Source organism: Ranitomeya variabilis, chromosome 3, assembly GCF_051348905.1.
Source record: "Ranitomeya variabilis isolate aRanVar5 chromosome 3, aRanVar5.hap1, whole genome shotgun sequence".
In the NCBI taxonomy this organism is placed as follows: Eukaryota; Metazoa; Chordata; class Amphibia; order Anura; family Dendrobatidae; genus Ranitomeya; species Ranitomeya variabilis.
In genome coordinates this window covers 379,728,626-379,743,758 of record NC_135234.1, presented here as the reverse complement: position 1 = coordinate 379,743,758, position 15,133 = coordinate 379,728,626, and the positions used below count along the sequence as shown (strand labels likewise).

The window sequence follows — 15,133 nt, the reverse complement described above, 5'->3', positions numbered from 1 at the left end:
GGTGGAAAAGAATTGTAAAAATAAACAGCTTTTTCTTGAGCCGCAGAGGACAGACTTTCAGTTACGCACATTTTTAATTGTACATATCACCCGCAGTTATTTATAAAAGGGCATAGACTGAAAGCAACATTATTCAAAGGTCTCAAATTCCATTTAAACCTCAATTGACCCCATAAAAAGGGAATAACCTCAGCTTTGTCAGGTTTCCCCATCTGAAGGCAGCATGAGGACACTTACATCAGTATCTATGAGCCAAAACCAGGAGTGGAACAATCAGAGGGATAAAGTATAATACAGAAGTGGTGACTTGTTTCTATCACCCACTCCTGGTTTAGGACCAAATACTGAGCATGCGACTGTGGCCTTACAACGAATTTCCTTCATCTCACAATTATATTAGAAAATTGATATCTTAAAAGGGAAGGTTTTTGGTATCTAATCTTTGAACAGCATTACATAGGGGCAGAGACCCTGATTCCAGTGGTGTGTCTGTTATAGGGCAGCTTAGTGTAGTTTTTATATAAATTCCTTTTTTATCAGGAGATATCCCCATCACAAGAGGATAACCTGGCCTGCTGTCAAAGTCAGACTTACTGTGCAGAAGCAGAAAACTGACAATTAGTGGTGTGGGCGAGGTTATACAGAGCTCAGCATTCTGGAACTGGAAGATATGCCCCAGAGAAAACCGTATTTAATCAAAACTGCAGTATCCAGTAATGTGATACATTGCTTGAATCGGAGTCTTCCCCTACAGCATGCTGTTTTTGGATTGGGTTGCAAAAATCTGGTGACAAATTCCCTTTAAAATGGTTCTTAATCTAAGGCCTCGTTCAGACATCCATGTTGGACGTTTTTTTCCCAGGGGTCCAACACCTACTCATTAGAATCTATGGTGCTATTCACATTTCTGCCTTTTCATTGACATGTCAATGTTTTCCAGTATCAGATGAAAAAAGGTCTATGGGACCATGAAAACCACATACTGGACACAGATGGTTTTAAAAGGAACAGTCAGCACAGAATGACTGTTCACACCAAGTACCGCAGCTTGGTGCACATAGATGTGGCCAATAATTTAACTATACCGACCCACCATCTCCAACCCCTTCCTCTGAGAGACAGCTCTGGCATGTGGGAAGAGGTATTTAAACAATTGGCCCCACCATGAAGCACAGTGCACCTACCTTTCGTTTGAAGACTCATTCTGTGCTGAAAGACATTTTAAAGCAATCCCATTCATCTTTTTTTTAACTGTATGTGCATGTTATGTAGTGCGAGAATTCTACTCATATACCACTGCTCTACTCCGCTTCTCCGTGAAGTCACCACAATTCAGACTAGCCAGCTCGCCATGCATGAGCCAGAAGTCTTTTACAATGGAAGTTTATGGAGCAGAGTTATGATGCTCCATAGACTTTCATAATGTAAGTCTTGTGGCTTTTATAATTTAAGTTTCTGAAAAAGGAGTGATCACAGAAGAGGAGCAGAACGGCATAGGATAGCAGCAGTCGGGAGTATATTAATAAACCTAGTACCGTATATACTCGAGTATAAGCCGAGATTTTCAGCCCAAATTTTTGGGCTGAAAGTGCCCCCTCGGCTGATACTCGAGTCATGATCGGTGGTGGGGTCGGCGGGTGAGCACTGTTATATACTCACCTGCTTCCGGGGCTCCTGGCGCTCCCCCTGCACGTCCCACTGTCTTCGGTGCCGCAGCCTCTTCCCCTGAGCGGTCACGTGGGACCGCTCATTAGAGAAATGAATAGGCTGCTCCACCTCCCATAGGGGCGGAGCCGCCTATTCATTTCTCTAATGAAGCGGTGCCGGTGACCGCTGACAGAGAAAGAGGCTGCGGCACCGAAGACAGGCAGGGGGAAGGAGCGGGACGCCGGGAGCAGGTAAGTATCGCATATTCACCTGTCCTCGTTCCACACGCCGGGCGCTGTCTCCATCTTCCCGGCGTCTCTCTCTCCACACTGACTGTTCAGGCAGAGGGCGCGATGACGCATATAGTGTGCGCGCCGCCCTCTGCCTGATCAGTCAGTGCGGAGAGACGCCGGGAAGATGGCGCCGAGGAGCTGCAAGAGAGGTGAGTATGTGTTTGTTTTTTTTTATTGCAGCAGCAGCTATGGGGCAATAATGGACGGTGCAGAGCACTATATGGCACAGCTATGGGGCAATGGTGCAGAGCATTATATGGCACAGCTATGGGGCAACAGCGCAGAGCACTATATGGCACAGCTATGGGGCAACAGCGCAGAGCATTATATGGCACAGCTATGGGGCAACAGCGCAGAGCACTATATGGCACAGCTATGGGGCAACAGCGCAGAGCACTATATGGCACAGCTATGGGGCAACGGTGCAGAGCACTATATGGCACAGCTATGGGGCAACGGTGCAGAGCACTATATGGCACAGCTATGGGGCAACGGTGCAGAGCACTATATGGCACAGCTATGGGGCAATGGTGCAGAGCACTATATGGCACAGCTATGGGGCAATGGTGCAGAGCACTATATGGCAGAGCTATGGGGCAACGGTGCAGAGCATTATATATGGCACAGCTATGGGGCAACGGTGCAGAGCATTATATATATGGCACAGCTATGGGGCAATGGTGCAGAGCACTATATGGCAGAGCTATGGGGCAACGGTGCAGAGCATTATATATGGCACAGCTATGGGGCAATGGTGCAGAGCACTATATGGCAGAGCTATGGGGCAACGGTGCAGAGCACTATATGGCACAGCTATGGGGCAATGGTGCAGAGCACTATATGGCACAGCTATGGGGCAACGGTGCAGAGCATTATATATATATGGCACAGCTATGGGGCAACGGTGCAGAGCACTATATGGCACAGCTATGGGGCAACGGTGCAGAGCACTATATGGCAGAGCTATGGGGCAATGGTGCAGAGCACTATATGGCACAGCTATGGGGCAACGGTGCAGAGCACTATATGGCACAGCTATGGGGCAACAGCGCAGAGCACTATATGGCACAGCTATGGGGCAACAGCGCAGAGCATTATATGGCACAGCTATGGGGCAACAGCGCAGAGCACTATATGGCACAGCTATGGGGCAACAGCGCAGAGCACTATATGGCACAGCTATGGGGCAACGGTGCAGAGCACTATATGGCACAGCTATGGGGCAACGGTGCAGAGCACTATATGGCACAGCTATGGGGCAACGGTGCAGAGCACTATATGGCACAGCTATGGGGCAACGGTGCAGAGCACTATATGGCACAGCTATGGGGCAATGGTGCAGAGCACTATATGGCAGAGCTATGGGGCAACGGTGCAGAGCATTATATATGGCACAGCTATGGGGCAACGGTGCAGAGCATTATATATATGGCACAGCTATGGGGCAATGGTGCAGAGCACTATATGGCAGAGCTATGGGGCAACGGTGCAGAGCACTATATGGCAGAGCTATGGGGCAATGGTGCAGAGCACTATATGGCACAGCTATGGGGCAACGGTGCAGAGCATTATATATATATATGGCACAGCTATGGGGCAACGGTGCAGAGCATTATATATATGGCACAGCTTTATGTGGAGCATCTATGGGGCCATAATGAACGGTGAAGAGCATTATATATGGCACAGCTTTATGTGGAGCATCTATGGGGCCATAATGAATGGTATGGAGTATATTTCTAATTTTGAAATTCACCGGTACCTGCCGCATTTTCCACCCTAGGCTTATACTCGAGTCAATAAGTTTTCCCAGTTTTTTGTGGCAAAATTAGGGGGGTCGGCTTATACTCGGGTCGGCTTATACTCGAGTATATACGGTATATAACATGCACATATACACAAAAAAAAAAAAAAATGGGAATGCTTCTTCAAACAAATGCGTGAATAAGGTCTAAAGCGTATTTGACATTGCTGCACCAGGATAATTCTGTTCAAAAGTTTGTATGCCCGAAACGCTACTCCAGTCAATTGCTAGAGTATAATTTCTGGCACAGCACTCCAAATTCATTAGTGTGCACCTCTTATTGAGTTTGGCAAGACTAGCATAGCACGAGTGTGTGATACACCACTCATGATGAATCAGCCCAAGGATGTCCATTTAAGCCATGGCAGCAAGGCTCAATCCAAGTTTAGTTATAAACAATCTATAAAACACTTCATTTTAGTTCTTTACAGTCCCATCTGAGAAAAATCCATAAAAAGTCATTAGATTTTGCGGGGGATCAGGACTGTTAAATGCCACTTGGCTGAAGGTAATTTAAAAGTAATTTATTCCTCCAAAAATGGTATTAAATTTACTGTGACTAAAGGTAAAATTTCTCTTTTATACATAAAGGTAAGTGCTACAGCATGAATCTGACTATTCATTGAAAACAGGTAATGGGTCTTCCTACACAAAGTTGTTTTTTTAATGAAATTTTTTTTTTTTTATTTAGTGTAAACAGATGACCAATAATTCTCATATTAGTCCCTGAGAAGTTTTGGAATTAGGGAAGTTGCACCAGCTTCATAAAGAAAAAACAAACAATGGTTAAAACACTGAAGCGTTCATAAGGCTAGACAACGTTGGTCAAAGCCATGATCCACGGTTTATTTATTTTTTTCAAAATCAATATTTTACACCCTATTTGAGTAAAAGTGAATTAAGACAAAACTAACAAGTGGATTTGTCCATAAGGTTTAATAACATAAAAGTGGAGTATAATTACAAAGTCAACTGCTTGGATTTTTTTTTTTTTTAAACAGCAAACAATATTACAGCTAGGTACGGTTTAGCTAAAATAAAAAAAGGGAATATTGAAATGCAGCTTAGTTCAGGACAGAATCTACAGCTAACACTAAACTTGTTAGAAACCTTCATTTTCAAAACACTTACACTATTTAACTCCTGTTACATGAAAAGCATTTACGTTTTAAAGGTTTTTTTTTTTTTTATTCTTTTGTGTTTTTGTTAACAATGAAAATAAAATGGGTCTAAGTATCCTTAAATGGATATTTGGTTTTCACCAATTTTAAAAGCAGATCTATGAAAGGGAGATCAGGTTAGATTAAGGATCTATGAAGGGGAGAGGAAAGGAGTCACAGAGCACAGAGAATTTACTTGTGTTGTGGGATAAGGAACAGGAAGTCCTTGGACACAAGATATCAGCAATAAATGGATGATTAGCAGCCTTAGAAGCGTCGGTATGGGTGGTCTCTGTAGGCACTGCCTTTTGCGGCATGAGAAGATGGGACTTTCAGAGAGGGTCGAGAACCATTCCAATTATCTTGTCCTACAATAAATAGATTTGGCATAATTTTACGAAAACGTTACAGAAACACATTTCAATTTAATTTTTACACCTGGAGACAAGAAAAAAATAAAACCTCCTCCCCAGAAGTCAGCTGACTTGAGTCCTTAAAAAAGTTATCCCATTTCTCTGGACAAAACTACAATCAACATGGAAAAACCAAGCGACAATAAAGGTTTGTATTTTTGCGTTTTTTTATTATTTACCTTTTTAATAGAAGATTCATCTTTGAAACAAGGGACCAGACTTACCATAGGATTCATAAGACTCCAGGCTCTCTCCGTGCCCATAGTCATAATACTCTGTATCCCTAAATAGAAAGACAAGATATTTGATATATTAAGGGATTGATGCACTTTCCAACTCTACAGAGAGGGGGGGGAACGCAACACCTAGATTTATAAAATCACTTTTATCAGCCGATTACTAGAAGACTACTTGACTTTTGCCATGTAATCTTATCACACACACACACTGTGGCAGCTTTCTGCCTACGCACAGTGCACACAAAGCTGCCAATCAGTGGTGTGGGAGGGGTTATACAGAGGAAAAACAGCTTTAAATCAAAATTGCAGAAACAAGTGATACACTGCGATGGCATTAGGGTCTCTGCTCCTACATCATGCTGTTCTGAGACAGTGGGTAGCAAAAACCCAGTGGCATTGTTTCTCAATCTCAGATATGGTGTTGCACATGTTTTAGCTTTTTTTTACTGGTACAACATATATTTATTATACTAATCACATGTCGGCTTGTTCATGGACTGTCTGTGCAATACTCATGGAGCTACGTCCTTTTTCCCCCCCCAGTTAACACTGATGAAATAGGGTGAATACAAGTCCTCGGGCCCGAGAAAAACCCATACAGCACACAGAGTTTAAAGCGAACCTGTCACCCCCAAAATCGATGGCGAGGTAAGCTCACCGGCATCAGGGGCTTATCTACAGCATTATGTAATGCTGTAGATAAGCCGCCGATGTTACCTGAAAGAAGAAAAAGACGTTAGATTATACTCACCCAGGGGCGGTCCCGCTCCGATAGGCATCTCCGGTCCGCTCCGGCGCCTCCTATCTTCATTCCATGACGTCCTCTTCTGGTCTTCGCGCCGCTACTCCGGAGCAGGCGTACTTTGTCTGCCCTGTTGAGGGCAGAGCAAAGTACTGCAGTGCGCAGGCGCCGGTAAGGTCAGAGAGGCCTGACGCCTGCGCACTGCAGTACTTTGCTCTGCCCTCAACACGACAAAGTACGCCTGCGCCGGAGCCGGGGCGTAAAGACCCGAAGAGGACGTCATGGAATGAAGATGGGAGGCGCCGGAGCGGACCCGAGACACCCATTTGACCACGGACCAGCAGCACGACCGCCCAGGTGAGTATATTATAACCTCATTTTTCCTCTTTCAGGTAACATCGGGGGCTTATCTACAGCATTACAGAATGCTGTAGATAAGCCCCTGATGCCGGTGAGCTTACCTCACCATCGATTTTGGGGGTGACCGGTTCCCTTTAAAAGGAACTCTGCACAGAACAACTATTCAAACCAAGTACCACTGCTTGGTGCACGAAAGGTGTACCTAAATGACTGGTCACACCGTCTTACCCTCTCCACCCCCTCTGACAGCTCTGGCTTCATGGAGAAGGGTGAAGATAGATTTAAGACAAGCAGGTGGGAAGGAGTAGTAGAAGAATTTTCGTTAAACATACCAAAATTTTACTTAATCTTCATTTTAAACAGGTCTTGTAATAAGGAATGATAACATTTAATACATAAATATGATCAAAGTGTCATTGGCTTGTAATAAACTTAATTACCCTGGGCTTTGACTGTAGTAACTGTCATAAGCATCATAGCTTTGCTCTGCATAAAGATCATCGTAGCCCTGCAAAAGAAGGTAGCAGATATAAGATGGTACGAAGACTAGTACGTGGTACAAAGTTCCATGTTTTCCCCCCTCTACAAAATGGTTTTAAAAGAAGCCACTGTTACATAATGCATAAATGCCACAATTGGTGCCAGTTCAGTCATCTACTTACATAATCATCATAAGATTCAGCTACAGGTGGTGGCAGAGAAATCCTCTGAATTGAGGCAGCTCGAGCCCTAGCAGAAGATGCTCCCCTGGTTGCAGCTGAAGGTGCTACACTTCGGCTGACACTGGCACCACGTGCAATGGCTCCTCTACCTGGAACCCCTCGTGGAACGAGAGGACGTATTGCACCAGCTCTGCCCCTAAAATGATATAAAAAAAACCCAAACATTTAATTAAAACAAAATCAAATTCATTACAAATGCTTCCTGTTTTGGAGGCTACATGTTTAGTGGACATGCCCAAGGATGATATAGCTTTGCTTTTATGCACGGTTTTAACAAAGCAATTTCTCTATCCCTATCACTTTGGTTAATCCTCAGATTTTGTATGAGTTTTAGCTGTTTTCAGTGCGAAAGTCTTTGCTGGTCATAACCAGTGAATCCATTATTTTACTAGAAGGTCTGTAACAAAGTAATACATTCCTGCCCAAGCAAGCTTACGGACGACCAAAATGTTAAAGTTAGGTGTCCCTGTGGAAATAACTTTGGAATGATTCCACATATCACAAGGTTTCAGACATTGTACTAAATGTTTGTGATGAATTTAGGTTGATATATTTTGGCACTAATGAAAATTAAAAAGTCACAGGTTACAAATGGTTTTAAAAGGGCATAAATAAAAATCAGGCATACAACACAAAATAGTTAAAAAGGCTTGTACAGTCTTAGTACAAGTCTACTTGTAGTAATCCTCACATGGTGCACAGTGGCAGATTCTCTGATACCAGGAGAGGATGGGACGTGAGTGCAATTGCAAACAGTCACGTGAAGACTTGACTATGTATTTAGAGAGGCCAGACATACTTGCAGTCACATGACTGCTCGCTGCCGGGCGAATCCCCGCAGCATGGTGTTGCCTGATGTGAGGAGTCACAACATATGTAAGTATTTGGGCACCCCTGGTCAAAATTACTGTGAACAGAAGCCAGTTGAAGATTAAATGATCTCTAAAAGGCATGAAGGTAAAAGGATGGGTGTGTGCACCATCGTTACAAAGAGGCCAGGTGATGCAAATTTCCCAGCTTTATAAAAACCCAGTCTTCTGTGATATTAAAAACAGCAGCCATGGATTCTTATATTCTTATAAGCAGCTGCCTAACATTCAAAATGAAAATGGTGGATGCTCACAAAGCAGGAGAAGCATAAGAAGATAAAGCATTTTCAAGTTCAAAATGTTAAGACATGGCAGTTAACAGGAACAGCGGAGGCAAAGAAGGTCTCGAAGACCAAGCAAAATTTCAATGAGAGCTGCTCGTAGGATTGCTAGAGGGGCAAATCAGAACCCCTACTTGAATGCAAAGGACATTCAGAAAGATTTTGCAGACTGCAATTGTGGTACATTGTTCTACTGTAGAGACATCTGCAGAAATATGGCCTTCATGGAAGAACGTCATAAGAAAACCTCTCCTGTGTCCTCACCATAAAACTCAAGCTTCAGAAGTATGGAAACAAGCCCTGTGAACTGATGAGGTTAAAATAGAGCTCTTTGGCCACAACGATCAAAGGTTGTAGAGCAGCCAATGGCTATAAGAATATTTCACAGGTAGAGGAAAGAATGGATTCAATTAAATTTTAACAAATTCTTGATGCAAACACCATTTGTAAAAATTCTGACGTTATAAAGAGGATGGCTTCTACAAATGGATAATGATCCTAAACATGTCAAAATTCACAATAGACTACTTAAAAAAAATGCAAGCTGAAGGTTTTACAAAGCCCTCAGTCTCCTGATCTGAACATGATGTGAACATCATTGAAATTATGTTGATAGACCTCAAAGTAGAGCATGAAAGACATCCCACGAATCTCACTGAACTGGAAGAGTTTTTCAAGGAAGAATGGATGAAAATCCCTCACAAAAAAACAAACAAAAAAAAACAAGCATTCAAATACGCTTGGCTGGCTACAAAAATAATTTGCAAGCTGATATTTGAAATAGGGGCTGATACTAGGTTCTAACCATGAAGGGGGCTTAAACTATTTACCTGCTTTTTTTGTAATTTTTAAAATGTAAAAAGATAAAGAATATATATATATATATATATATATATATATATATATATATATATATATATATATATATATATATATATACATACATACATACATATATATTTCTAGCTTAACCCCTTCACCCCCAGAGCTTTTTCCGTTTTTCGCTCCCCACCTTCCCAGAGCCATAACTTTTTTATTTTTCCGTCAATTTGGCCATGTGAGGGCTTATTTTTTGCGTGCCGAGACGGCGTTTTTAATGATACCATTTCGGTGCAGATATGTTCTTTTGATCGCCCGTTATTGCATTTTAATGCAATGTCGCGGCGACCAAAAAAAACCCCATAATTCTGGTGTTTCGATTTTTCTCGTTACGCCGTTCAGCAATCAGGTTAATGCTTTTCTTTTTATTGATAGATCGGGCGATTCTGAACGCGGCAATACCAAATATATGTAGATTTGATTTTTTTTTTTTTTTATTGATTTATTTTGATTGGGTCGAAAGGGGGGTGATTTAAACTTTTATTTTTTTCACATTTTTGTAAACTTTTTTTCTTCACTTTTGCCATGCTTCGGTAGCCTCCATGGGAGGCTAGAAGCAGGCACAACGCGATCGGCTCTGCTATATAGCAGCGATCATAAGATCGCTGCTACACAGCAGAATTGCAGGTGTGCTGTGAGCGCCGACCACAGGGGGCGCTCACAGCAGGCCGGCATCAGTAAACATAGAGGTCTCAAGGACCTCTATGGTTACCCTCCTGATGCATCGCCGACCCCCGATCATGTGACGGGGGTCGGCACAGACGTCATTTCTGGATGCGGTAGTTAAATGCCGCTGTCTGCGTTTGACAGCGGCATTTATATAGTTAAGAGGTGCGGGCAGATCGTGATTCTGCCCGCGCCTATTGCGGGCACATGTCAGCTGTTCAAAACAGCTGACATGTCCCGGCTTTGATGCGGGCTCACCGCGGAGCCCTGCATCAAAGCAGGGGAGCCGACATCGGACGGAATAGTACGTCCGATGTCGGTAAGGGGTTAAAGTACAAAGGAAGTGCGTCAACTTTAACGTTAAGCCTTTTAGTGATCATTTAATCTTCAACTTGCTTAACTCTTCACAAGTGCCAAAACAGCAGAATCCCCCAAAAGTAGCCCCATTTTAAAACTAAAGCCCTTAAAGGGAATTTACCACCAGCATGAGGTAGGAGTAGGGACAATGGTTCCAGAAAGGCTTACTGGGCTCATTACTGCAGTTTTATCTGCTGCAGATCTATCCGTTCTTTCCAAACAAAGAATTGACAGCTTTGCATGTACTGTGCATTGGCAGAAAGTTGCCAGTTGTGGAGGCATGTTCTACAGCGCTTACGAAGGTGGATTTCTACATAGCAGCAGGTTTACTAATACGCTAGTGCCTTCAAAATAAATACATTTGGGCCCAGCCTGAAGGACTATACTTTCCTCAGAACATGGGCCACTCAGTTTAGTAACAAAAGCGGTAAGAGTAATCAAAACCAGATTAAACAAAAAAGCAACCAGGACAACATGACCTGAACCTGGGAAAGAACATCTTAGGCTACAGGCATTGCAACCTGATCCCTGGGTGGGAACACCCAACGACAGGGTGGGAGCAGTTTCCTGCAATGTGTGGGAGGACCATCACAGATTTAAACGTCTCTGCAAACAGGCGGTCCACACCATTGCCCTATAATGCCCTGATAACGCTGCTGGTGTGGGTTCACTTGTGATCTTTTCGGTTAAACACTGATTGCTTTAGAAACTAAACTACATTTATACATCAGCTGGTAGGCTAATATGAATATGATTATAGCCACTTTAATAGTGCAGCATTTTCCACATACCAACTATCAATATATCAATTTGTATTGCCAATTTTAATACAGCATAGTGACTTATTCAAACCGAACCAGTGGAGTACAAGAACAAGCCACCCAAAATATAGATCAAATTTATTAATTCACATAGAACACATTAAAATGACAAAAAAGATATACAAATCCAGAAGTATGCATGGAAACATATGGAGACGTGGAGGTAGTAAAGGGTTAATACAAAGTGCCTATCTGCTTACCCATAGTGGATTCACAGCTGCGGTCACCCGCTCCGCGGCCCCTGATTAGCGTTTCACGTACCTGCTTTATCGAAGGGGTGATTCACCATAGGTAAGCAGATAGGCACTTTGCATTAACCCTTGACTATTTGATGCACATAATGCGCACTATGCACTTTACTGCTGCTATTTCTAAACTGTCGGGTCTTTATTTTTATTACGTCCTCTGATTTGCTTCCTGGATTTGATTAGACACTAGGTGCTGCCTTGTCTTTCTGGTTATACTGATTTTTTCCTAACTTTACAGAAATCTGCTGGTTGTAGAACAAACATTTTCATGGCGACAGGTTCTCTAACAAGAAGGTTAGTTACATTGTCGTCGCACTGTATGGAGTGGGTAATCAAAAGAAAGGCATTGGTAAAAAGCTGCATCAAGGCACAAAGTAAATTCATTATACATTACCTTGCTGTAGCAGATGCAGCCGATGGTAATCCTCTACCACGCGATGGTCCTCCCCTTCCTCCACGTGCTGTCTCTGGTGGGGCTCCATTCAGATATGACAACTCCAAGAACTGCTCCTGACAAACATCATCCATCATATCCTGTGAGCAAACGTGAACATACTTGGGGTTCGACGATTAAACTAAGGTACTTTTAAGAAAGGATTAATCAGAGCCGTTCTCATTTTCATTATCTGCTCCACTGTAGGAAATTTGCAGTTTCAGTTCTGGAATGAACACTTGTTTATACAGATCATAACTTTCCAAAGCAAAAAGTATCGAGGACTGTCCAATATACTTAAAGCGAACCCATGATAAATGTCCAGAAACCACCACATTTATCTGAGTAACACAAACACTATACACATGGGGGAGGGAAGTCAAGCAACATAGCTACACTGTGGCAGAATTATTAGGCAAGTTGTATTTGGATCACATGACATTTTTATACATGTTGTCCTACTCCAAGCCTTTCAGGCTTGAGAGCCAACTACCAATTAAGTAAATCAGGTGATGTGCATCTCTGTAATGAGGAGGGGTGTTGTCTAATGACATCAAAACCCTATATAAAAGTGTGCTTAATTATTAAGCAACCTCCTTTCCTTTGGCAAAATGGGTCAGAAGAGAGATTTGACGGGCTCTGAAAAGTCCATAATTGTGAGATGTCTTGCACAGGGATGCAGCAGTCTTGTAATTACCAAACTTTTGAAGCGTGATTACCGAACAATCAAGCGTTTCATGGCAAATAGCCAACAGGGTTGCAAGAAGCATGTTGGGCAAAAAAAAGGTGCAAAATAACTGGCCATGAATTGAGGAAAATCAAGCGTGAAGCTGCCAAGATGCCATTTGCCACCAGTTTTGCCATATTTCAGAGCTGCAACGTTACTGGAGTAACAAAAAGCACAAGGTGTGCGATACTCAGGGACATGGCCAAGGTAAGGAAGGCTGAAAAACGACCTTTGAACAAGAAACAGATAAAACCTCAAGACTGGGCCAAGAAATATCTTAAGACTGACTTTTCAAAGGTTTTATGGACTGATGAAATGAGAGTGACTCTTGATGGGCCAGAGGCTGGATCAGTAAAGGGCAGAGAGCTCCACTCCGACTCAGACGCCAGCAAGGTGGAGGTGGAGTACTGGTACGGGCTGGTATCAAAGATGAATTTGTGGGACCTTTTAGAGTTGAGGATGAGTGAAGCTCAACTCCCAGACCTACTGCCAATTTCTGGAAGACAACTTCTTCAAGCAGTGGTACAGGAAGAAGTCAGTATTGTTCAAGAAAAACATGATTTTCATGCAGGACACTGCTCCATCACATGCCTCCAACTACTCCACAGCGTGGCTGGCCAGTAAAGGTCTCAAGGAAGAAGAAATAATGACATGGCCCCCTTGTTCACCTGATCTGAACCCCATAGAGAACCTGTGGTCCCTCATAAAAGGTGAGATCTACAGGGAGGGAAAACAGTACACCTCTCGGAACAGTGTCTGGGAGGCTGTGGTGGCTGCTGCTCGCAATGTTGATCATAAACAGATAAAGCAACTGACAATCTATGGATGGAAGGATGCTGAGTGTCAAAGAAAGGTGGCTATATTGGTCACTAATTTTTTGGGGTTTTGTTTTTGCATGTCAGAAATGTTTATTTCTAAATTTTGTCCAGTTATATTGGTTTACCTGGTGAAAACAAACAAGTGAGATGGGAATATATTTGGTTTTTATTAAGTTGCCTAAATTCTGCATAGTAATAGTCACCTGCACAAACTGATATCCTCCTAAGAGCCAAATCTAAAAAAAAAAAAAAACACTCCAACTTCAAAAAATATTAAGCATTGCCTAATAATCCTGCACACAGTGTAATGAACACATTTAAAAACCCTTAAGAAATTAAGATGGACTACAAGAATGGCTTGTATTAAAAAGATACGTTTTAGAAAGCTTGCAATAGCTTTGTCATTGAACGCAGCTTGTCTTATTACATTATCAGGAATGATCACTGGCTACAAAAGGCAGCAATAAATTCTACATACCGGGACCAAGAACTTCTTGACCTCTTCCATAGCATGTGCCATTCGGTTATATGCTTCACAAGGTGGGCCAAAAACCTCAATGAAGACATGAAGGTCCATGTTTAAATGATTATATTTTGGGTCTCCTCCTTTCCGCAGTTCTTCCTCCTAAAAAAAAAATGAGTTAATTTGACAAAAAAAAAAAAAAAGAAAATTAAACTCGAGGCCGACCAATGATGTCCCATCAACAGATTAACTTTTGATCATGACTAGCATTTATAACAAAAAAAAAAAAAAAAAAAAAGAAAAATTACCTTGGCCTTATCTCTCATCGAGCCTTTGCCTAGAACAGAAATTTTAGCTCCAGTCTCTTCCTGCAGCCTCTTGATGGTATTACCTTGTGGACCCAAAATCTTCCCAACAAAGTTAAACTGAGAACAGAAAAACAGTCAATATAAATCATTATCACAGTAAGGTAATGAAAACAAAATAATGCAGCAGCTACAGATGAAATGTGAAGTTGTATTAGAGCAGAAATGCCCACGTGCTGTCTACAGCCTTGGAGCCATTCCACAAAGACCTTTAAAAGGGAACCGGTCATCAACCTTTTTATAGTTTGCACTAGTGCCGCGGGCAGCCCTTGAACACATTTGCCTCCAAGTGATCTTCAGCAAAATGGCCGTGCATGCGCAGATTGCTGTATCGGCTGGTCATTAAGATGGTCTGAATCTGCGCATGCACAGCCATCGATGTCATTTTGCTGAAGACCGCCAGGAGATAAAATGTGTGCAAGGGTGGCACAAACTTTAAAAAACAGGACACTCATACAAACAGAAGGGCTGTGGCAGAGACGAAAAATGTAGCTACTGTCATGCCCCTATGCACAAAATATTGCACCAAAACGTCCAACATTAATTAAAGAGGCACCAGGCCGCAGATTTCTTCCCTACAGGAAGCTTTTAAATCAGTATAACAGCACCAATATAGCCATACCTTTACTTGAACATGCTAAGTCTCGATGACAGATTCTCTGAGAGAATGCTTAACTGAAAGTTGCTGCCACCCAACTCCTCCACTGAGAAGTCATGGTCAGCAGGAGATGGAGCCTCCAATTAAACAAAAACCGGCACTGCAGGAGCAGCCTCAAGGATGGGCTGTAACCACTACTAGGAATCGCTCATTATGCATTAGTGATAT

General features: G+C 42.6%; 1 protein-coding gene across 4 annotated transcripts in view; it reads right to left on the bottom strand.

The window, feature by feature from the left end:
• The window catches only part of KHDRBS1 (KH RNA binding domain containing, signal transduction associated 1), a 42,004-nt gene that overhangs the window by 13,769 nt on the left and 13,102 nt on the right, over positions 1-15,133 (bottom strand). The window contains exons 3-9 of one of the 4 annotated variants that reach the window (XR_013223880.1): positions 14,251-14,367; positions 13,958-14,104; positions 11,896-12,035; positions 7,321-7,516; positions 7,099-7,166; positions 5,542-5,600; positions 5,101-5,272 (exon numbers count right to left, since the gene is read on the bottom strand). Coding sequence is in view for 2 of the 4 variants with exons in the window: in XM_077296022.1 (XP_077152137.1) it covers positions 5,172-5,272; positions 5,542-5,600; positions 7,099-7,166; positions 7,321-7,516; positions 11,896-12,035; positions 13,958-14,104; positions 14,251-14,367 (828 nt within the window). In the remaining 2 variants the exon portion in view is untranslated. Of the gene's footprint in view, positions 1-4,661; positions 5,273-5,541; positions 5,601-7,098; positions 7,167-7,320; positions 7,517-11,895; positions 12,036-13,957; positions 14,105-14,250; positions 14,368-15,133 lie in introns of those variants that run through there. The other 3 variants (XR_013223881.1, XM_077296024.1, XM_077296022.1) reach the window with 3 other exon arrangements.